Genomic DNA, 23,653 nt, shown 5'->3' with positions numbered 1-23,653 from the left:
GTACATCATGAGGAATGCTGGGCTGCAAGAAGCACAAGCTGAAATCAAAATTGCCGGGAGAAATATCAATAATCTCAGATATGAAGATGATACCACCCTTATGGCAGAAAGTGAAGAGGAACTAAAAAGTCTCTTCATGAAAGTGAAAGAAGAGAGTGAAAAAGTTGGCTTGAAGCTCAACATTCAGAAAACTAAGATCATGGCATCTGGTCCCATCACTTCATGAGAAATAGATGGAGAAACAGTGGAAACAGTGTCAGACTTTATATTTTTGGGGGCTCCAAAATCATTGCGGATGCTGATTTCAGCCATGAAATTAAAAGACGCTTACTCCTTGGAAGGAAAGTTATGACCAACCTAGACAGCATATTAAAAAGCAAAGACATTACTTTGCCAACAAAGGTCCATCTAGTCAAGGCTATGGTTTTTCAGTGGTCATGTATGTGAGAGTTGTACTGTGAAGAAAGCTGAGCGCCAAAGAATTGATGCTTTTGAACTGGTGTTGGAGAAGACTCTTGAGAGTCCCTTGGACTGCAAGGAGATCCAACCAGTCCATCCTAAAGGAGATCAGTCCTGAGTGTTCATTGGAAAGACTGATGCTAAAGCTGAAACTCCAATACTTTTGCCACCTCATGCGACGAGTTGACTCACTGGAAAAGACTCTGATGCTGGGAAGGATTGGGAGCAGGAGGAGAAGGGGACGACAGAGAATGAGATGGCTGGATGGCATCACCGATTCGATGGACATGAGTTTGAGTGAACTCCGGGATTTGATGATGGACAGGGAGGCCTGGTGTGCTGTGATTCTTGGGGTCGCAAAGAGTCGGACACTACTGAGCGACTGAACTGAACTGAAAGGAATCACTTTTAATCTTTTGCCATACGTGTAACTGTTATTAAAGGTCTTGGTTTATACCCTTTACGGGATACAAAAGTTCTCTTCTATTTCTAACTTGTTAAGAGTTATTTTTTAAAAGGTGATTGTTGAATTTTGTCAAATGCTTTTGTTGCAGCTCTTTATCTGATGGTGTGGTCACATTTTTTCCTTGTTGTCTGCAAATGAGGTGTACTGCATTATGAAATTTCTAGTGTTAAATCATCCCTGCATTCTGGAATATACATAATTTGATTACACACATCCATTCAACATATATATAGCTAGATATCTCCATTAAAGGATCACAGGTTCATAAACAAGGTCCTACCATACAGCACAGGGAACTATACTCAATATCTCCTGATAAAACATAATAGAAAAGATTATAGACGCATAATGAATCACTTTGCTATACAGAAGAAATTAACAACATTATAAATCAACTATACTTCAATAAAATTTTTAAATTAAAAAAGAAAGGAATCACAGGCTCCACGAGTTTCCTAAGCAACCCAAGCAGGGTAAATTTGAATGGCAGACCAACATGAGGGCAGGCCCAAATTATTAGGAAGAGAGCCTTTCTCATGTTTACTCCACTTCTCAATACCCAAACTGAGAAACCTTCTTAGCAAATAGGCAGATACTTTTCTAGTTGACCTTTTCCAGGGATAAGTCTTGTAGGCTCTAACTAAATGTGTGAGTCTGAGTTCCAAGCCCCATCTCTCATGTGTCCAAGGCTCATCTCTTTTCCCTAGATGGCGGTTAACTTAAATTTCTTTGTAACTGAGACCAACAACCTACTGTAGGATATATTCATAAACTGACCATTCTGGTTTTCAGTTCTCCTTTCTATTTTGGCTCCTGGGATTTACCTCACTTTCTTGTGAACTCTGTGGTGTGCTTGAGGATATTTGTTCAATTTTCTCCAAAATTTCCAGGTGTTTTGCAGCAAGAGCTTTTTTCAGGTCATCCAGTTTCCCATTTAGCCACAAACAGAAGTCTCTAAGCACAGCTTTTAATACCAAAAAGTTTCAAAGACTTTTCCCCCCCACACACATTCTAGCATTGTCATCACCACCATCATTTTTGTCAACATTACAGCTAGTGAAAATCAAAGTTAGTTGCTTAGTCATGCCCAGCTCTTTGCAATCCCATGAACTGTAGCCTGTCCATGGAATTCTCTGTCCATAAAATTCTCCAGACAAGAATACTAAAGTGGGTTGCCAATTCCTTCTCCAGGGGATCTTCCCAACCAGGAATTAAGCCTGGGTCTCCTGCATTGCAGGCAGATTCTTTACCGTTTGAGCCACAGGGGAAGTCCAGCTAATACTGTAATATCATTACAGCTAATATTGAATTAAAATGTGTTCCAAGTGCTAGACTAAATGCTTTATGTAGACTGATTTTTAAATTACCATAATCCTTTGAGGTACTTATTATTCTCTGGTGGGAAAGGCTACCCACTTTAGTATTCTTGCCTGGAGAATTCCATGGACAGAGGAGGCTGGTGGGCTACAGTCCATGGGGTCACAAAGAGTTGGACACGACTGAGCAACTAACACTATAATCCATTTGTCAAAAATAGCCATGAATTCAGTAAAACTTTAAAGTAAATTTTTAAAAATATAATCGCAATAGTACCCTATATATTTTTAAAATAGTTGCATGTGTATATGCAAGATATCATATCTTGGCCACCTGATGCCAAGAGCTGACTGATTAGAAAAGACCTGATGCTGGGACAGAGTGAGGACAAGAGTAAACGGGAGTGATAGAGAATGAGATGGCATCATCAACTCAATGGACATGAGTCTGAGCAAACTCCAGGAGACAGTGAAAAACAGGGAAAGCTGAAGTGCTGAAGTCCATGTGGTTGCAGAGAGTGGGATACAACTTAGGGACTAAACATTAACGACAAACATGAAAGATATACAGTTTACCCCACCTGCAGACTCTGCTAGGTGAGCACATGGATTTTGGACTTTCCTTACAATAAATTCTCACTACTTCTCCCCACTTCACTCCCTTCCAAATAGCTCTGAGACTCTAGGTTGAGATTCAGTGCCCTTTGTGAAATGTAAGAGAAAAACTGAGTTGCCACCATGTGCCACAATGTTACCAACATCTCATTTGAACTGAATCACTTAAAAACTACCAGTAGAATAGATATTATTATATTATTATCATCTTACAAAGGAGGACAGACATTCAAACAGATTAGTTTATTTAAGGTCACATAGTCGACATTAAAGTCAGAATTCAACTCCAAGTTCCCCAATATCAACTGTTATGCCCTTAGGCCATATCAGTGAATCACCCCTATTCCATATACCGCACACCCCCATACAGCTGAGCAGGTAGCGTGTGGCACAAGTTTAGAGGTGCTATTCACACTGTAGTCATCATAGACTTCTATGTTTATTTTGACAATTTCCTAGCAGATAACAATAAATTATATCAAGAAAAGGGTGTATTTTTCTAATTTAAAAACAGTAGCAATAATTCATAAAAGATATTCAGTTTCTTCATGGTCACTTTCTAAGAAATCCATTTCATTTAGTGCCTTTAATCGCCATAATTTTTCTATCCAAGTCAAAATCTAGTACTTTGTAACTTCTACTAGTATTCCTATTCCTGTACGAAGCCTCACAAAATAAGTGCCAGTACACTAAGCAAGTAATTCTTAAATTCTAGTTTCCTTAATAATCTACCTGGCAAACTTTTAAGAACATCACACCTGAATTACAAACTTTTGAGAACCTCATACCTGAAATTATGATTCAGTATGTCCAAAATGGAAAATAGGAAGCTATGTATTTAATAAGCACTGCAAATGATCCCTGGAAAAGCCACTGGCAGACAGTTCTTATGCCCCCTCAATCTCTTACGCAGTTCAAACATCTTCTGTTGTCAATTTCAAATTTCTCAACTCTCAAGACACAATGCAGCATAGAAAACTCAAAACTGCATTCCCTAAAGCCTTTTATTAGAGATGAACATAATATTCAAGAAAGTTCTGATATACTTATGATATTTGATTTATACCCAGTTTCTTAGCACTTGCATTTTTGTGTATTAAAAAAGTATACTTTATACAAATATTCTGGACACTCTTTTTTAAAATCAATGGATAGCATAGCATAGTCGCTAAATGCCTGAACTTTGAAGGAAACACTCGAACTTCAAATCCACTTAGCTGTGCAACCTTGATCCAATAAAATGTAGTAGTGAAAATGATCACTGTAACTATACAAATCAATCTCACAAACACAGCACTAAGATAAAAAGTGTGCTACTTTTTTGAATGTTGTAACTCATGGACTCATAAAGCAGGTAAGTACTAAGGAGGACATCCCTGCTCTGTGAGTCTGTGAAATACAACATTCAAAATGTCAATAGTAATATAACTCCTTCTAAGACCCTTTATCTAATTTATTTTTGAAGCTGACTGGATTATTTTCTAAAGTAAAAACAAAAAAGGAAGAAAAATATTCCTACAGTTCTCAATGTATATAGAAACCATAATTTCTCAGATTTAAATACTCAAAATTACTTCTATAACTAACCATTATACATTTACAGATGTAACGGTATTTTAAAAAATTAAATTTTAAAGCTCAGGCCTGTTTCTCAGGAAGCCTTTGCTGACCACAAAGCCCACCAGATAGATCTGCTCTACGCCCTCATGGCTTCCCAGGCCTCTTCTGCTGTACTTATCACCACTATAATTTTACATTTATTTGTATGATAAGTAAAGATAAATGTAAAATTTATCTTATTCCTAAACTATAAGCTTCCTAGGGGAGGGACTGTGTCTCCATTTTATTCACCATTATAGCTGTCACAGGAAGTTTAATGTTAATGTTTCAATGTTGAGTGTTAGTGTTAATGTTTGCACAGTGCTTAAACATACTGCAGAAACATAACAACGCTGGCAGAAGGAATGAATACAGAATTCTCATCTAATGTAGATCTGAAGCAGTATTCAGACAGTAATAGAATTCAGTTTTTGATCATGATCCAGTCTGGCTATAAATAATACATGCTCTTATTTTATGAACTTCAAGATATTCCTATCCCTCTGACAGTGATTTTTATTGCAAATTAATAGACTGCTATCCGATTCTATAAAAAATAAAGTTAAATTAAATGTTTTTAACTGTATTTTATAAAATATTTTTGCAGTACCTTACCTTTATTATTGGAAGAATATCTATGCTCCCTTTCGGACCCCCAAGGATTTCACTAGTCCCTTTCTTTAAAGGTACATCTGAAAAACAGAGAGAAAGAGAGGAAGGAAGGAAAGAGGAAGAAAGAAGGGAGGGAGGGAGGAAAGGAAGCAGGGGAAGGAAGGAGGGAGTTCAGGAAAAAGAGAATAAAGGGAGGAAAAACAGGAAGAAGAGAAGGAGTGAGTAGGAGAGAAAGAAATGGAGAGAAAAAGGACCAAAGGAAATAAAAGGATGAAAGAAAAAAATGGGAATTAACAGTGAATCATAATCATAAAAAAAACATTATGCTAAACTAGTTATCTTTTTAATTATTCATGAGTTTAGAAATGATTCAACACTTAGAAGTTGCATACCAAATTATTTCTTCCAGCTAGTTATATTTTCTCTTTAAAGTAAATTTAAGAGCACTTTGTAATACAACAAACCAATTCAAAAATCTTATCAGCAAGGTCAGTTCAGTTCAGTCGTTCAGACGTATACGACTCTTTGTGACCCCGTGAATCACAGTACACCAGGCCTCTCTGTCCATCACCAACTCCCGGAGTTCACTCAAACTCATGTCCACTGAGTCGGTGATGCCATCCTCTGTCGTCCCCTTCTCCTTCTGCCCCCAATCCCTCCCAGCATCAGGGTCTTTTTCAGTGAGTCAGCTCTTTGCATAAGGTAGCGAAAGTATTGGAGTTTCAGCTTTAGCATCAGTCCTTCCAATGAACACCCAAGATTGATCACCTTTAGGATGGAGTGGTTGGACCTCCTTGCAGTCCAAGGGAATTTCAAGAGCCTTCTCCCAACACCATAGCTCAAAAGCATCAATTCTTCGAAACTCAGCTTTCTTCACAGTCCAACTCTCACGTCCATACATGACCACTGGAGAAACCATAGCCTTGACTAGACAGACCTTTGTTGGCATAGTAATGTCTCTGCTTTTTAATATGCTATCTAGATTGGTCATAACTTTCCTTCCAAGGAGTAAGAACCTTTTAGTTTCACGGCTGTAATCAGCATCCGCAGTGATTTTGGAGCCCAAAAAAATAAAGTCTGACACTGTTTCCCCATCTATTTCCCATGCAGTGATGGGACCAGATGCCATGATCTTAGTTTTCTGAATGTTGAGTTTTAAGTCAGCTTTTTCACTCTCCTCTTTCACTTTCATGAAGAGGCTTTTTAGTTCCTCTTCACTTTCCGCCATAAGGGTGGTATCATATGCATATCTGAGGTTATTGATGTTTTTCCCAGCAATCTTGATTCCAGCTTGTGCTTCTTCCAGGCCAGTGTTTCTCATGATTTGCTCTGCATATAAGTTAAATAAGTAGGGTGACAATATACAGCCTTGATCTACTCCTTTTCCTATTTGGAACCAGTCTGTTGTTCCATGTCCAGTTCTAACTGTCGCTTCCTGACCAGCATATAGGTTTCTCAAGAGGCAGGTCAGGTGGTCTGGTATTCCCATCTCTTTCAGAATTTTCCGCAGTTTATTGTGATCCACACAGTCAAAGGCTTTGGCATAGCCAATAAAGCAGAAATAGATGTTTTTCTGGAACTCTCTTGCTTTTTTGATGACCCAACAGATGTTGGCAATTTGATCTCTGGTTCCTCTGCCTTTTCTAAAACCAGCTTGAACATCTGGAAGTTCACTGTTCATATACTGCTGAAGCCTGGCTTGGAGAATTCTAAGCATTATTTTACTAGTGTGTTAGATGAGTGCAATTGTGCGGTAGTTTGAACATACTTTGGCATTGCTTTTCTTTGGCATTGGAATGGAAACTGACCTTTTCCATTGGCCACTGAGTTTTCCAAATTTACTGGCATATTGAGTGCAGTACTCACAGCACCATCTTTCAGAGTTTGAAATAGCTCAACTGGAATTCCATCACCTCCACTAGTTTTGTTCATAGTGGTGCTTTCTAAGGCCCACTTGACTTCATATTCCAAGATGTCTGGCTCTAGGTGAGTGATCACGCCATCGTGATTATCTTGATTGTGAAGATCTTTTTTGTACTGTTCTCCTGTGTATTCTTGCCACCTCTTCTTAATATCTTCTGCTTCTGTTAGGTCCATTCCATTTCTGTCCTTTATTGAGCCCATCTTTGCATGAAATGTTCCCTTGATACCTCTAATGTTCTTGACGAAATCTCTAGTCTTTCCCATTCTGTTGTTTTCCTCTATTTCTTTGTATCGATCGCTGAGGAAGGCTTTCTTATCTCTCCTTGCTATTCTTTGGAACTCTGCATTCAGATGCTTATATGTTTCCTTTTCTCCTTTGCCTTTCACTTCTCTTCTTTTCACAGCTATTTGTAAAGCCTCCCCAGACAGCCATTTTACTTTTTTGCATTTCTTTTCCATGGGGATGGTCTTGATCCCTGTCTCCTGTACAATGGCATGAACCTCTGTCCAGAGTTCATCAGGCACTCTGTCTATCAGATCTAGTCCCTTAAATCTATTTCTCACTTCCACTGTATAATCATAAGGGATTTGATTAGGTCATATCTGAATGGTCTAGTGGTTTTCCCTACTTTCTTCAATTTAAGTCTGAATTTGGCAATAAGGAGTTCATGATCTGAGCCACGGTCAGCTCCCAGTCTTGTTTTTGCTGACTTTATAGAGCTTCTCCATCTTTGGCTGCAAAGAATATAATCAATCTGATTTCAGTGTTGACCATCTGGTCATGTCCATGTGTAGAGTCTTCTCTTGTGTTGTTGGAAGAGGATGTTTGCTATGACCAGTGTGTTCTCTTGGCAAAACACTATTAGACTTTGCCCTGCTTCATTCCGTGCTCCAAGGCCAAATCTGCCTGTTACTCCAGATGTTTCTTGACTTCCTACTTTTGCATTCCAGTCGCCTATAATGAAAAGGACATCTTTTTTGGGTGTTAGTTCTAAAAGGTCTTATAGGTCTTCATAGAACCGTTCAGCTTCGGCTTCTTCAGCGTTACTGGTTGGGGCATAAGCTTGCATTACCGTGATATTGAATGGTTTGCCTTGGAAACGAACAGAGATCATTCTGTCATTTTTGAGATTGCATCCAAGTACGGCATTTCGGACTCTTTTGTTGACCTTGATGGCTACTCAATTTCTTCTAAGGGATTCTTGCCCACCGTAGCAGATATAATGGTCATCTGAGTTAAATTCACCCATTGCAGTCCATTTCAGTTCGCTGATTCCTAGAATGTCAATGTTCAATCTTGCCATCTCCTGTTTGACCACTTCCAATTTGCCTTGATTCATGGACCTGACATTCCAGGTTCCTATGTAATCTTGCTCTTTACAGCTTTGGACCTTGCTTCTATCACCAGTCACATCCACAACTGGGTATTGTTTCTGCTTTGGCTCCATCCCTTCATTCTTTCTGGAGTTATTTCTCCACTGATCTCCAGTAGTATATTGGGCACCTACCTACCCGGGGAGTTCCTCTTTCGTTATCCTATCATTTTGCCTTTTCATACTGTTCATGGGGTTCTCAAGGCAAGAATACTGAAGTGGTTTGCCATTCCCTTCTCCAGTGGACCACATTCTATCAGACCTCTCCACCATGACCCGCCCATCTTGGGTGGCCCCACATGGCATGGCTTAGTTTCATTGAGTTAGACAAGGCTGTGGTCCATGTGATCAGATTGGCTAGTTTTCTGTGATTATGGTTTCAGTGTGTCTGCCCTCTGATGCCTCTCGCAAGGTAATATTACAGTAAAGAGATTGTCTTTCTGTATATTCTATGGAAAATCCATTGAAAAGCATTCAGAAAATAACAGTAAATTTAGACAAATGTCAGAGAAGTCTGGCTTTAATTAAAGGAATACAAATAATAAAAATGTATATGACAGTGCTAATTTCCCGGTCTAAAATTTTTCAGTAATTCCAATTAAACAATGAATTACTTAATAGACTAATATTAATAAACATTTTGAAGCAGATTATCACAATTAACTTAGAAAGAATGACTTGTACTTCATGTTTTATGTGCCAATAAGATGATGTGAGTAATATTGTTGGAAAAATTAAAATTTACATATCTAAATGGGGACAACTGCTCCTGACATAAATGTAGATGTTTTCAAATTTACAAATGGATCCTGAGCTAATATTGATTAGTTCTTTAGAAATCAAATATTTAACAAAGGATCAGTATAATCAGTTGTATGAAGCCCATCCATAATTAAAGAATATAAAATATAATAAAACATTAGTCTCCCCAAAGTAAACAAAACAATAAAATTTAATAAGAAATAGACATTTTTTTTTCTAAAAGCAATCATTAGACTTTTTGGTTCTAGTAACAAATATTCTGGAAACATTCCCCTGGCTGGAAAAGCTGGAAAAATATAGGGTTGGGTTTTGTTTTTTTTTTCCTGCAAGCTAAGAAAATAATGAAAATATCAGTACAGAGCCAGTATCTTGGAAAGAGAGTATCCCCTGGATCATGGGAAGTGAGCCCGGGGCCTAGAGAATGTCCTTCAAGCTACTTTTCCCTCCAAAGATTTTCATCAGTTCTGGAAAAGTAAGTTGAGAAGCTGAGTGGTGCTTTGACCATTCTAAAGCAACAGAAATTGGTATCCAGGGCCCACCGAGGGTGAAAAGCCAGAAGGGGCTACATCCTAGGAGTCAGAGTAACTGAATATAGGCTGAATAAAGAGCATCTCAACTTTAAATTATCTTAATATCTCAAAGTGGATTAATGGGAACCTGGAGTTGCAGTGACTTCATGTATCTGGCTAAAGCAAGCATAAATCTTACCTGGAAGAACAGATCATCTAAGGCTTCAAGTTACTTTTATAAAATATTGGTAGCAAATATAGTGTCTACCACAAGATTAAAAATAACCAGATTAACCAAATAGCTGATGAAGCAAGTTCCGCACTTAAGAAATCAACAGAATAACTACAGATGAGATGATAGAAGTCAGAACCCCTCTGGCTTCCCTCCACCCCTACTCCAGTAGCCTTCAACCAATGACAGATAAAGGTTGGACAAACACCCCAACCTCCCAGTCCTTTAAGGCATATTCTATATAGTCTTCTGGAAGCCCCTTGTGGGAATAAGCCCTATACCCACAACAGCAGCCTTCTCATGAACTTCCAGTACCCTGTACTGGCTTCCATTCCTTCTGTCTTGCTTCACCCCACCACCCTGCTTCCCTGGAAAGCAGTCCAAATAAACTGCTACACTCAACTCTTTGTCTCAGAATCTGCTTCTGGGGAAACCAATTCAGGAAAAAGGTCAAGGTGACAACACCTGAACTTGCTGGTAAATCTTTGTATCATAACAAGTGAGACAATCAGGCATTACATACTTCCTGACTCAATGCAATAGGGAGTATGCATGAAGTACGCTTGCCAAAAAAAATAAGATTGACAAGAAAACTTTTTGAAAATGTATCACTTGAATATAACCAACCTTATAGATCTAACTACCAGGTAGAGAAACAAGTTAACACCATAAGGATGCAAATAGCCAAATCCAGTATGTGGGAAATCTTCCAGGGAGACCATTCAGTTTCTTCAGGGGTAAGGAGAGGAGGACTATAGGTTACAGAGATATAAGAGACATAATGGAAAATAAAATGTATGGGCTCAATTGGATCCTGATTGAAACAAACCAACTTAAGAGATTTTAATACAATCAGGGGCGTAGGAATGTTTGCTAATTTTGTAAGGTATAATGTATTAATAGCATTTTGGTTGTGTAAAAAGAAAAAAAGCTTTCTGTTAGACCAACACACACACACACACATGTATGTGTATATGCTGAGGTATTTGTTGGTGAATGACATGCTGTCTGCCTTAAAACTCTCTAGGAAAAAAGAAAGTGTTGCCAAGAGAGATTAAATAAGGTTGGCAAAATGTTCATAATTACTGGTACTGGATGATGAGTACTCAGTGACTTATTTCATGTCTCTATTTGAAATTCTATATAATAAAAATTTTAAAAAGGAAAAATGTTTTAAGACAGGATATGTCAAAAAGTATGACTTAAAGACAGAGAAAGAGCAATATCATATGACACCCCTTATATGTGGAATCTAAAAAGAAATGACACAAGTGAACTTACTTACAAAAAGAAAAAGATTCACAAACTTAGAAAATGTACTTATGGTTGCTGGGGCAGGGAAGGGATAGTTAGGAAGTTTGGGAAGGTCATGTACACACTGCTATATTCAAAATGGATAAGCAACAAGGACCTATTACATAGTACACAGAACTCTACTCAATGCTATGTGCCAGTTTGGATGGGACGGGGGTTTGGAGGAGAATGGACACATGTATATTCATGACTGAGTCCCTTCACTGTTCACCTGAAACTACCACAATATTTTTAATTGGCTATACCCCAACACAAAATAAAAATTATAAAGCTAGAAAAAAATATGACTTCAAGTCATTGAAAGTGTTAGTTAGCCAGAGACCTCTAATCAGTGGTCCTCAAATTTCTAAGTGTACCAAAATCGCCTGGTAAACTAATCAAGACTAGAAAGGTCCATACTAGCTGAGGTGCACTAGAACTGAGACGTGTGTTTTTAACAAGATTTATATCAACCAAACTTTGAGAACCAGAGTTATCTAATTCAATCTGCAAAGCTGAGCTCAACAATGGGGAATATGTAGTGCCAGATTAGCAAATCTCTGGGAGAACAATTATTACAATAACTATTTTATTACCAAATCCCTCAGATGCCACACACACACTATAAGAGGGGTGAGACAGGAAAGCAGGCACCCCTGTGCTCCTCTACCTCATTTTCTATATGTGAGTTACCTGATGACACAGACAACTCTGGGGTTCAATCACAGGCAGAAGAAAGAATGAGGAGGTCAAAGCATCCTCTGAGAGAAGGCACCTCCCAGAAGGAGAACAGAATAGTGGCAGGAAGGGAGTGGACAGGGAGAGGAGGAGAATGAATGAGAAAGGGGGGCAAAAAGAGGAAGAAGGGAAAAAGGAAAAAGAAAAGAAGTAACAGGACAAAGGAAGAAAGAAGAATTTTCAAAGGAGGGAATCAAGAGAGAAGAGACTTTAAAAGGAGACAAAAGGTAGAAGGACGTGGATCCACTCATTCCAGCTCTTCCTCGGTGGCAGGCAGCATGATGGTGTCAAGAATTATGGTGACCAGAATACGTTCTCTTCCTTCAAGAAGTATACACTCTAGCCGGAAATGGAAGAGGGGGAAGTATTAAAAGGAGGAGAGGAAAGAAAAAAGGAAGAATGGGGAGGGAGGGTGAGTGGTGTAAGTGGACAGTGAGGGACAGAGAAGGGAAATATCTGAGTGAGGAGAAAATGCAAAGATTTTCATTTGCCACTGAACCAGAAAGCATGTAACCTTTTTTTTTTAAATCAACTTGGTTGGACCTATATGACTTCTATCTTTGATTATAAATCATCGATGAAGCACAACACTGAAATGTCTGATTTCCATTAACAGATGTTAAACAGTATTACAATTTATGCTTCAGTTCAGTTCAGTTCAGCCGCTCAGTTGTGTCCGACTCTCCACAACCCCATGAATCACAGCACGCCAGGCCTCCCTATCCATCACCAACTCCCAGAGTTCACTCAAACTCATGTCCACAGAGTCGGTGATGCCATCCAGCCATCTCATTCTCCGTCGTCCCCTTCTCCTCCCGCCCCCAACCTTTCCCAGCATCAGAGTCTTTTCCAGTGAGTCAACTCGTCGCATGAGGTGGCCAAAGTATTGCAGTTTCAGCTTTAGCATCAGTCCTTCCAATGAACACCCAGGATCGATCTCCCTTAGAATGGACTGGTTGGATCTCCTTTCGGTACAAGGGACTCTCAAGAGTCTTCTCCAACACCACAGTTCAAAAGCATCAATTCTTCGGCGATCAGCCTTCTTCACAGTCCAACTCTCACATCCATACATGACCAAAAGAAAAACCATAGCCTTGACTAGACGGACCTTGGTTGGCAAAGTAATGTCTCTGCTTTTTAATATGCTATCAAAGTTGGTCATAACTTTCCTTCCAAGGAGTAAGCGTCTTTTAATTTCATGGCTGCAATCAGCATCTGCAGTGATTTTGGAGCCCCAAAAAATAAAGTCTGACACTGTTTCCACTGTTTCTCCATCTATTTACCGTGAAGTGATGGGACCAGATGCCATGATCTTTGTTTTCTGAATGTTGAGCTTCAAGCCAAACTTTTCACTCTCCTCTTTCACTTTCATCAAGAGGCTTTTGAGTTCCTCTTCACTTTCTGCCATAAGGGTAGTGTCATCTGCATATCTGAGATTATTGATATTTCTCCCAGCAATCTTGATTCCAGCTTGTGCTTCTTCCAGCCCAGCATTCCTCATGATGTACTCTGCATATAAGTTAAATAAGCAAGGTGACAATATATACAGCCTTGACGTACTCCTTTTCCTACTTGGAACCAGTCTGTTGTTCCATGTACAGTTCTGACTATTTCTTCCTGACCTGCATACAGGTTTCTCAAGAGGCAGGTCAGGTGGTCTGGGATTCCCATCTCTTTCAGAATGTTCCACAGTTTATTGTGATCCACACAGTCAAAGGCTTTGGCATAGTCAATGAAGCAGAAATAGATGTTTTTCTGGAACTCTCTTGCTTTCTCCAAGATCCAGAGGATGTTGGCAATTTGATCTCTGGTGCCTCTGCCTTTTCTAAAACCTGCTTGAACATCTGGGAGTTCACGGTTCACATATTGTTGAAGACTGGCTTGGAGAATTTTGAGCATGACTTTACTAGCGTATGAGATGAGTGCAATTGTGCGGTAGTTTGAGCACTCTTTGGCATTGCCTTTCTTTGGGATTGGAATGAAAACTGACCTTTTCCAGTCCTGTGGCCACTGCTGAGTTTTCCAAATTTGCTAGCATATTGAGTGCAGCACTTTCACAGCATCATCTTTCAAGATTTGAAATAGCTCAACTGGAATTCCATCACCACCACTAGCTTTGTTCCTAGTGATGCTTTCTAAGGCCCACTTGACTTCACATTCCAAGATGTCTGGCTCTAGGTCAGTGATCACATTATCGTGACTATCTTGGTCGTGAAGATCTTTTTTGTACAGTTCTTCTGTGTATTCTTGCCACCTCTTCTTAATATCTTCTGCTTCTGTTAGGTCCATACCATTTCTGTCCTTTATTGAGCCCATCTTTTCATGAAATGTTCCCTTGGAATCTCTAATTTTCTTGAAGAGATCTCTTGTTTTTCCTATTCTGTTGTTTTCCTCTATTTCTTTGCATTGATCGCTGAGGAAAGCTTTCTTATCTCTCCTTGCTATTCTTTGGAACTCTGCATTCAGATGCTTATATCTTTCCTTTTCTCCTTTGCTTTTCGCCTCTCTTCTTTTCACAGCTATTTGTAAGGCCTCCTCAGACAGCCATTTTGCTTTTTTGCATTTCTTTTCCATGGGGATGGTCTTGGTCCCTGTCTCCTGTACAATGTCACGAACCTCCGTCCAGAGTTCATCAGGCACTCTATCAATCAGATCTAGTCCCTTAAATCTATTTCTCACTTCCACTGTATAATCATAAGGGATTTGATTTAGGTCATATCTGAATGGTCTAGTGGTTTTCCCTACTTTCTTCAATTTCAGTCTGAATTTGGCTTATATATTCATATATATATATATATATAACCTCATTCCTTTTAATTCAATATTTTACCTAGAAATTTTTTAAATTTTCTTCTTGGGTTTCCTAATGACTCCAATATTTCACTTAATCGTAACGTGACCTCTGCCACCATCACAACGTCAACGTCTTCCATCTTATAGCAGTGAATGATTTCATTTATCTGCCACAGAAGATAAATCCACTAAAAAGAGAAAATACACAGTAAAATCAACTGAAAGTGCACTACATTGTAGAAAGAGTCACATTTTATAAAATTGAGTACTTCCTTGAAATCACCACCTTCTAATCATATGTTATACAGGTACTAGCTTCCTTAGTGACTGAGATGCTAAAGAATCCGTCTGCAATGCAGGAGACCTGGGTTTGATCCCTGGGTCAGGAAGATCCCCTGGAGAAGGGAATGGCAACCTACCCCAGTTTCTTGCCTGGAGGGTCCCATGAACAGAGGAATCTGGCAGGCTACAGAGTCGGACACGACTGAGTGACTAACACCTTTTTATCAGTGGATCTTATTATACGTAATAGAAAATCAATAATCCTAATAAGATGGTAGTTAATGATCACTCTGTTTATACATATTCATGAAGAGGAATTATTTAGCTTTTAGTCTGCATATCTTTAGCTATAACAGAAAATTTATCATCTGACTGTTTTATGTATCATTGAAGATTATCTGTATCCTCAAAACTCTCATTCTCCCTTCAAACAGCAGCAGTGACTATCACTATCAAAGTCCTCCCAAATAGTGAGGGGGAAGTAGGTGTTTCAGGCTCTACACTGGGTGCCTTGGAAGCTGTCTTTCATCCCTATAACCTCAAAGCTTAGCACATAAAATTAGCCATCATGCTTTGGTAATTAAAATGGGAAAACAACATTTATGTGCCCAGATCATTGTTTCATTAGAGTATATGATAAAATTATGTCCATGCATCCTAATATAGCTAATCTTAGGAGGCTTCAGAATCACAGAAGACTGAGTTATTGTTAAAATACTCTCTCCTAAGTTTCCAGGTTATAATATTGACCTGCTCTACTTTTTCCTTTCCATGGGAGAGCTCTTTAGTCTAAATAGAGTATTATTACAGAAAGCGAAAAGTGAAGTCACTCAGTCATGTCCGACTCTTTGCGACCCCATGGACTGTAGCCTACCAGGCTCCTCGGTCCATGGGGTTTTCCAGGCATGAATACTGGAGTGGGTTGCCATTTCCTTCTCCAGTGGATCTTCCCAACCCAGTGATCGAACCCGGGTCTTCCGCATTGTAGGCAGATGCTTTACTGTCTGAGCTACCAGGAAGCTAAAATGCCTTATCTATTTGTTTTCTATTATTCACCTTCTTAATGAATTTGTTCAAGTTAATATAACCTTAAACATACCATATTTATTCTTCCCTGAACAAACTGAAACACCTCCCTGTTTCCCAAAACTAAGCTGGAGCAGAAGTGCAGGGAATACACTTAAAGGAAAGTTTCCCTCATTACTACATTTAAAGAATAGTAATTATGCAGGTGGGTAAGTAGGGAAAATTTAGATTTGAAATGTGCATCACAAATGAAATTAGCAATAACAAAAAGCATATGAAGGGAAACAAAAAGGAATACTTTATTAGTACTGATCTTCTGGGCAAACTTTGTGTAGTCATTTCTGGACACAGTGACCCGCTGCATTCCTAATTTGCATTTCTGCCACAGGAACATTATCATGTCCACAACGATTTCCTTATCCGGCTGAGCATTCTGAAAGCAAAAGCAGTAAAGTAAATCAATAAGAACAATAAGATATATAGATATGGACATATGACATTTAATGTGTGCCAGACAACATTCTCAGAGCTTCATACATACTGCAGCGAACTGAATGGTCAACTCAAAATTCCTATGTTGAATTCCTAACTCCCAAAGTAATAGTATTAGGAGGTGCCCAGGTGGCTCAGATGGTGAAGAATCTAACTGCTATATAAGAGACTCAGGTTCAGTCCCTGGGTTGGGAAGATCTCCTGGAGAAGGAGATGGTGACCTACTCCAGTATTCTTGCCTGTAGAATTCCATGGACAGAAGAACCTGATGGGCTATAGACCATAGGGTCGCAAAGAGTCAGACACAATCAAGCAACAAACACACACACATTGGGAAATAGAAGGATGGAGCACCCATGAATTAGAATAGTGTCTTTATAAAGGAGCCCCAGAAAGAGAATGAGACACTCCTTCTTTCTGTCAAGTGACGGCACAGCAAGAGGACAGTCATTTCTGAACCAAGAGGTAGATGATGCCTTGACGCTAGATTTCTCAGCCTCCAGAACCATGATAAATAAATGTTGTTTAAGCCAACCAGTGTATGATATCTTTATTATGGAAACTCAAATGGACTAAGATATACACCAACTCATTTAATCCTCACAACAACCTATGAAGTGAGTACTACTACAACCGTCCTCACTTTATAGATGCAGATTGAAGCACAAGCAAATTTTGTGGTTTTCCCTAAGATAAAATAAAGCAGCAGAGGCTGGATTCAAACCTAAGCAGTCTAGCTCTATCTAGAGTAGTCTTCACTGCTCTAAGTCACTTGATCTCTCTTGGAAAGAAAAGTTCCAAATATTTTTAAGTTATGTAAGCCACTCAGTTCCATCCAGATTTGGAGTATATACTTCTTTCTTTTTAAAATCTCTGGTTTAAATAACAAAGAATGGGCAGGGAGTGGAGAAACTAGTAAGGGGAGAAGGAGAGGGGAGCTGGGAAAAGATAGGGAAAAGAAGAGAGACATGATGGAACTAAACAGAACATCACACTGGATATCAACAGATGGCCCAACATGAGTATATCTCCTCCTGGTTCGGTTACTTTTGCTCCTTTCAAAAGGAAAATAAAGTTATTCATTATGGCTGAACTAGAAAGAGAATAAGTTTATGATTAAAATATATCCAACCTTGAGTTCCTTTGGGGCAGCTCTAAGACTTATTTTGTACACATGGTACCTTAGCACAGTGCTTGGGAACAGAGCTCAATAAATGCTTTTTGAATTGAACTGAACTAAGACACTCATCGCAGAAGGCAATGGCAAGCCACTCCAGTACTCTTGCCTTGAAAATCCCATGGATGGAGGAGCCTGGTGGGATGCAGTCCGTGGGGTCGCTAAGGGTCGGACACGACTGAGCGACTTCACTTTCACACACTGGAGAAGGAAATGGCAACCCACTCCAGTGTTCTTGCCTGGAGAATCCCAGGGACAGGGGAGCCTGGTGGGCTTCCGTCTGTGGGGTCGCACAGAGTTGGACACGACTGAAGTGACTTGGCAGCAAGACACTCATGGTTTTTTAAAAAACAGAGAGATGAAAATTCCATGTCATTCTCAGCCTTGATTGGAATTTTTTGTTTTTAGTTTGCCCACTATACTCCTTATATTTGCTATCAATACTTTTAGTTCAAAAATTAAATACTTGTCACAGGTTATAACACAAACTAATAAACAGAAAATATTATAAGAGTGGAACTTCTCAAGTCCCTTATGGTGTTTCACTTTCCTGAGCAAAAGGTAATACAATGCTCAAAAACTATCGTTTTCAAACATTTTTCTATAACAATAAAACCAAACTTTCAAAAGAAATTCCATTAGGATCTCAAGGTTATAGGGTGCTACGATCTAAAGTTGGGCTCCTAAGGAAACTCAGAGAAGCTCTGAGGATCCATGGAATTCAGTTTCAAAACCAGAGCTGCACTGCTGCTGCTGCTGCTGCTGCTGCTAAGTCACTTCAGTCGTGTCGACTCTGTGTGACCCCTTGAACTTAAATATCCACACCCACAAGTCGTCATTTAATACTGGCCATTGTATGCTAAGTGACTCCAAACAGTAACCAGGCTTTGCACTTAGGGACTGGAAAGCAGGGTTTCATTAAGAACATTAACTCTCATCAAAATTACTGCTTCATTTCCTCCACTGTCAGAAATATAGCTAGCCTTGAAATTTCCCTGAAAGGAAAAGATGGATGCCCAAAATGATAACAATAGTAAATATAGATTTAAAATTATAAGTCAGGATATAACTCAATGACTGAACAGTATAGAACTTCAGCAAGGTGAAATTTCTGTGATTTTTAAATATGGCTTTAAATTACAGAGAAGAGCCTCTTTTGACACTATTACAAATTATCCAAAATAACTTTTTCACCTGCGGAGAGTCACAGACACAGGAATACAAGGTTGTCGCCAAACGGAAAATGTCTTCTGAGTATCCACAAGACTTCACACAAGTATCTCAATTTATAAAGTATAGGAAATGAAGCAAAAAAAAAAGTTACAAAATTTCAAGTAGAAAATGCACAGAAACATAGAAATTCTTCAAAAATAGCAAAAATGATATCTGGGCAAATACGTCAATAAGACAATTTAAATGCTTCCATTTGAAAACTAAGTAGGTTTTAATTCAATTAAAATGGACTATTATCATTTTCATCATCTGCAATCTGTATACCAACTATGTCCATAATGGAATTGAGAAGGTTTATAATATTAAAACATCTGTGACTGTTGAAATAAAAATAACAAAGATATCTATTCAGAAACCACTAGAAGAAAAAAAAGCGTCATTACTTGGTACAAATTATTTACCACAATTGAGCAGTCATGCAATGCCTTAAGCATGTGATAAAACATAAAACATGGGATTAAATAATTCTCTAAAAGACAGAGGCTGCAGATGTTGATTTATATACACAATAACTCCTAAAACTTCAAGAGTTTTAGAATGGAAAACTCTGCATACTGGAAAGAGACGGGAGACCAGCAAACTTTTCCTTACCAAAGTTAACTGATATCTCTGATTTGATACCCTGCTGACCTCTCATTAACAAGGCAGCAGCTAAAATAGAGCCTCATTCTTCTACCCAAAACCAAGTTGCAAAAGAAAATCCAGGGACTTCCCTGGTGGTCCAGTGGTCAAAGCTCTGTGCCTCCACTGTAGGCGGTGTGGGTTTGATCCCTGATCAGGAAACTAAGATTCCACATGCCCCATAGTGTGAACAAAAAAAAAAAAAGTTTTTTAAGTAAATAAATAAAATCCAGCATTTGTACAAGGCCTAGAAACCTGCAAGACCAGGCACCCAGCTATTTCTCTGACCTCAGTTCCTACCACATTCTCAAATGCCAGCACCACCACCAGAACACTCCAGCCACATCTGCCTCCTTGCTATTCCTTCAACAACCAAGCACAGTCTCACTTCAGGGCCTTTACACTTCTGCTCCCCCTACCTCGAATATTCTTTCTCTCATTTCACCTATAGAGAGCGTATAAAGTCATCTTAAGTTTTCAAAGAGGCAAATAAACACTCACCTTGAACAGCAATTTTTTTTACATAGACTTGACCTTCTTTGTAGTTGTCAAAAGGAAAGATCAAACCTTTGTTTCTCTTTACATTAATCAAAGGTTCTATTGCAACAAGAAGAATTAAATCCTTTTCCGCTTTTTTTGACTCTGGGTCATCCTGCCTCTAAGAAAAGTATATCTCACAAGTTAATTAGCACTTCAACGTCATGTTAATACCATAAAAACAAAGCAATTGTTTTGCATGTATTACCTGGAGAAAATCAATGAGCTGCCCAGCTGCAGATTCAAATAAACTCCATTCCTCATACATAAAAGCTAATTTTATAAATTTCACGGCAGCATTCACAGAAATAAGATTCTTCTTTTTTATAATAAGTTCCAGAAGACGTGCTTTTGGAAAATCAAGTATCCCATCTGTACCAGTATTTGACACTAGAAAAGAAAAGAAAGGGGTCATTTGTGCAAAGAAATATTTACTAAACATTAAATATCAGACACTGTCAGGCACTCAGGAAACAATAAGGGAAAAAAGTAAACACAACTCCCATCTTCACAGAACTCACACTCTGGAGGGGAAAACAAGAAATCGTAGTGGGCAAGGACGTCCCTGGTGGTCCAGAGGTTAAGACTCTGTGCTTCCACTTCAGGGGGCTCAGGTCTGGGAACTAAGATCCCACACACTGCACAGCAGCCAAAAACACACTGAATAAATAAAATATAACATAAAAATTCAATTCCTGAGTCAGGAAGATAACCTGGAGAAGGGGTAGGCTATCCACTCCAGTATTCTTAGACTTCCCCTGTGGCTCAGATGGTAAAGAATCCACCTGCAATGCAGGAGACCTGGGTTTGATCGCTGGGTTGGGAAGATCCCCTGGAGAAGGGAAAGGCTACCCACTCCAGTATTCTGGCCTGGAGAATTCCATGGACTGTATAGTCCATGGGGTCACAAAGAGTCAGACACGACTGAGTGACTTTCACTTTCTTTCAGTATAAAAATAAAATATAAAATCTATAAAAATAAAAATTTTTTAATAAATTAAAAAAAAAAAACACCTAGTAGGCAAACACAGGATGCTCTGGGGACGAATAAAAAGGGCCTCAAACCTAGGTGTGGGGTAGGAGGTTCAGTCAAGAAAGACCACCCAGAGGAAGGAATGTGGAATCTCAAAAATAGAGAATTAGCAAGAGTTAACTAGCGAAATACACAGCGAGATATTACAGACTAGGAGCTCAGAAAGGAGACCTAAAGTAGGGACACAGTTCCAGAGTCATCACATAGGCATCGTAAGTAGGGGGATCAGCTGTAAGCAATGGAAGGCTGCCAACAACAGAAGAGCAAAGAACCCCAACAAGTAAGAGAAGGGCAGGTGGGGAGAAAAGGCTGCAAAGGAGAGTATTGAAAGAGAAAGAAGGTGTCAACAACAGCAACTACTACAGAAAGCAAAGGGAGGAAAACCAGCGACTTTCAACTGAACAGTAAGGAAGTTGTCCACGACATCCTCTGTTCATGACAGCAGACTGCCAAGTATAAGTAGGAGGGGAAGAATATGGGACAATGAACACAGGCAATTCCTTCAACAAATCTGACTCTAACAAGAGGAAGAAATTCAGGCAGGAAGTTGGATAGGGATGAAGGGGCAATTTGCAGAGATATGGCCCAAAGACCTAAAGGGGAGGAGGAAGAACATCCCTTCCATTTTAATGAGAGACAGTGGAAAGGAAAGGTGCAGCTGAAGGTAAATTTTCAGGTGTGGCGAAGGAAGTCAAAGGAATTCTCCTCTGAGATCTTGTATCTTCCTCGTGAAGAAAAGATGAGACTGAACTGCAGTACAGAGGCTCCTTGCCCTCAGATGGGCACACACATGCACATCTTTAAGATCACTTAGAAGATGACAGGGCTTCCCGGGTGGTGCTAGTGATAAAGAACCCACCTGCCAATGCAGGAGACAGGGGAGACGCGGGTTCAACCCCTGCGTAAGGAAGATCAGAGGACAGCAAGGCAACCCACTCCAGTATTCTTGCCTGGAGAATCCCATGGACAAAGGAGCCTGGAGGGCTACAGTGCACGGGGTGCAAAGAGTCAGACAGGTCTGGAGCGACAGCACACACAGAAGGTGATGATGATGTCATAAACTATTCTATGAAAATTTGAAAATATAGACAAAATCAAAGTAGTATTTACAAAACAGAAGATTTTTTTTAAAGAAAATGAAATTCTAAATCATTTTACATCTATAGAAGAAATGGAATCCATAGTTTAAAACATTTCCATGGAGAAAATTCCAGGTCCAAATGCCTTCACCAGCAAATTCAAACTTTCAGCAAGCAATAACACCAATCTGACAAAAACTCTTTCAGATAATAGAAAAAGAGGGCAGAAAGCTCAACTTTTGCTTGAGGCCAACATGACCTTGAAAGGAAAATCCAAAAACGACTTTGTAAGAAAAGAAATCTCGTTAACAGAAACATTAGCCACCAGGAAGAAAATCAAGAAATATATCAAAAGAATAATTCTTACCTCCAGATAAAGATTATTCCAGAAATATGCAGTGAATATAGAGTGGCTAAAGATTCTATAAGTAATCACTCTAACTCACCATATTAATAGAAAAAAGTTCATCCATTTGATGAACTCAATAAATCTCAAAAAACCCAGAAAAAGGTTTTAATAAAATTCAGCAACTATTCAGAATTAAAAACTCTTAGCAAACCAAAAATACAAAATAAAACAGAAGCAATATTGTAACAAATTCAATAAAGACTTTAAAAATGTTCTACATCCAAAAAAAAAAATCTTTAAGGAAAAAAAAGATCAATAAACTGGTATTGGTTTCTTATGTGTCAAATGCCATGCTAAAATTTTTGTTATTTATGTTCTACCACAAAATATTATTTTTATTTTTTACAGAATACTATTTTAATAACTTATTTACTTATTAAAAGTTCTTTTCCTGCCATAAACAGTTCTGAGACAACATCACGAACTTCAACTTCATCTGTAAAAATAGGTCCAGTCTGTAGTGTTCGCCGATTTGAGTCAGAGAGAGCTTCCAAGACAGCCAGAAACCGGGAGGCAGTGCTATCAAACAACTCTTCCAACAGCTTTTCTGTGACCGTACGTGGCCATGGCATCTGGAATAAAAAAAAAAATACAGCCCACTTTTTTAAAGTTCTACAATGTCTGATGGCATAAGGCAAAGATGAGTAAGGTGTGCTTTATTAATGTTAACAGAGAGAGTGGTTGGCCTGTCGATGAGACAGCTGCTTCTAGGGTTTTCATTTTTGAGGTGTCACTCCAGATTTTATTAAAATTTATGTTGTGCTACCATTACATCAAAGACTTTGCTCTTTCTTTATATGTTTGTGTTTCCAAGACAGCCTACAAAGACCCTTTATTAATAAACAACAGCATTGGTCTCCACATGCTTTGCGGCGACTTAATTACAGCCCTGAGGAAACTGATGCTCAAACTCGAGTTGCCTAAGAATCTCTCAGGAGAGCTTTTTAGATTCACCAACCAAATCTCCAGAGAATCAGTGAGTCTGGGTGGAGCATTTTTAGAAAACCTGGTGGAAATCCTAATGAAGAAGGTCCCCAAACTCAAACTGGAAATAATATTTTGTAGTATAAGTAA

General features: G+C 38.9%; 1 protein-coding gene across 2 annotated transcripts in view; it reads right to left on the bottom strand.

Moving 5' to 3' along the window:
* Positions 1-23,653, bottom strand: part of CFAP54 (cilia and flagella associated protein 54) — a 321,117-nt gene that overhangs the window by 260,724 nt on the left and 36,740 nt on the right. The window contains exons 9-16 of one of the 2 annotated variants that reach the window (XM_088837126.1): positions 22,953-23,151; positions 21,951-22,109; positions 20,267-20,448; positions 20,023-20,179; positions 18,862-18,947; positions 16,297-16,431; positions 14,728-14,878; positions 5,071-5,147 (exon numbers count right to left, since the gene is read on the bottom strand). In XM_088837126.1, coding sequence (XP_088693252.1) covers positions 5,071-5,147; positions 14,728-14,878; positions 16,297-16,431; positions 18,862-18,947; positions 20,023-20,179; positions 20,267-20,448; positions 21,951-22,109; positions 22,953-23,151 — 1,146 coding nt within the window. The remainder of the gene's footprint in view (positions 1-5,070; positions 5,148-14,727; positions 14,879-16,296; positions 16,432-18,861; positions 18,948-20,022; positions 20,180-20,266; positions 20,449-21,950; positions 22,110-22,952; positions 23,152-23,653) is intronic. The other variant, XM_055395985.2, reaches the window with a different exon arrangement.

The sequence above is a fragment of the Moschus berezovskii genome, chromosome 6 (assembly GCF_049115385.1).
Source record: "Moschus berezovskii isolate FMDL1 chromosome 6, NW_MosBer_1.0, whole genome shotgun sequence".
In the NCBI taxonomy this organism is placed as follows: domain Eukaryota; kingdom Metazoa; phylum Chordata; class Mammalia; order Artiodactyla; family Moschidae; genus Moschus; species Moschus berezovskii.
The sequence above is the reverse complement of the archived record's forward strand: the minus strand, read 5'-3'. Positions and strand labels throughout refer to the sequence as shown.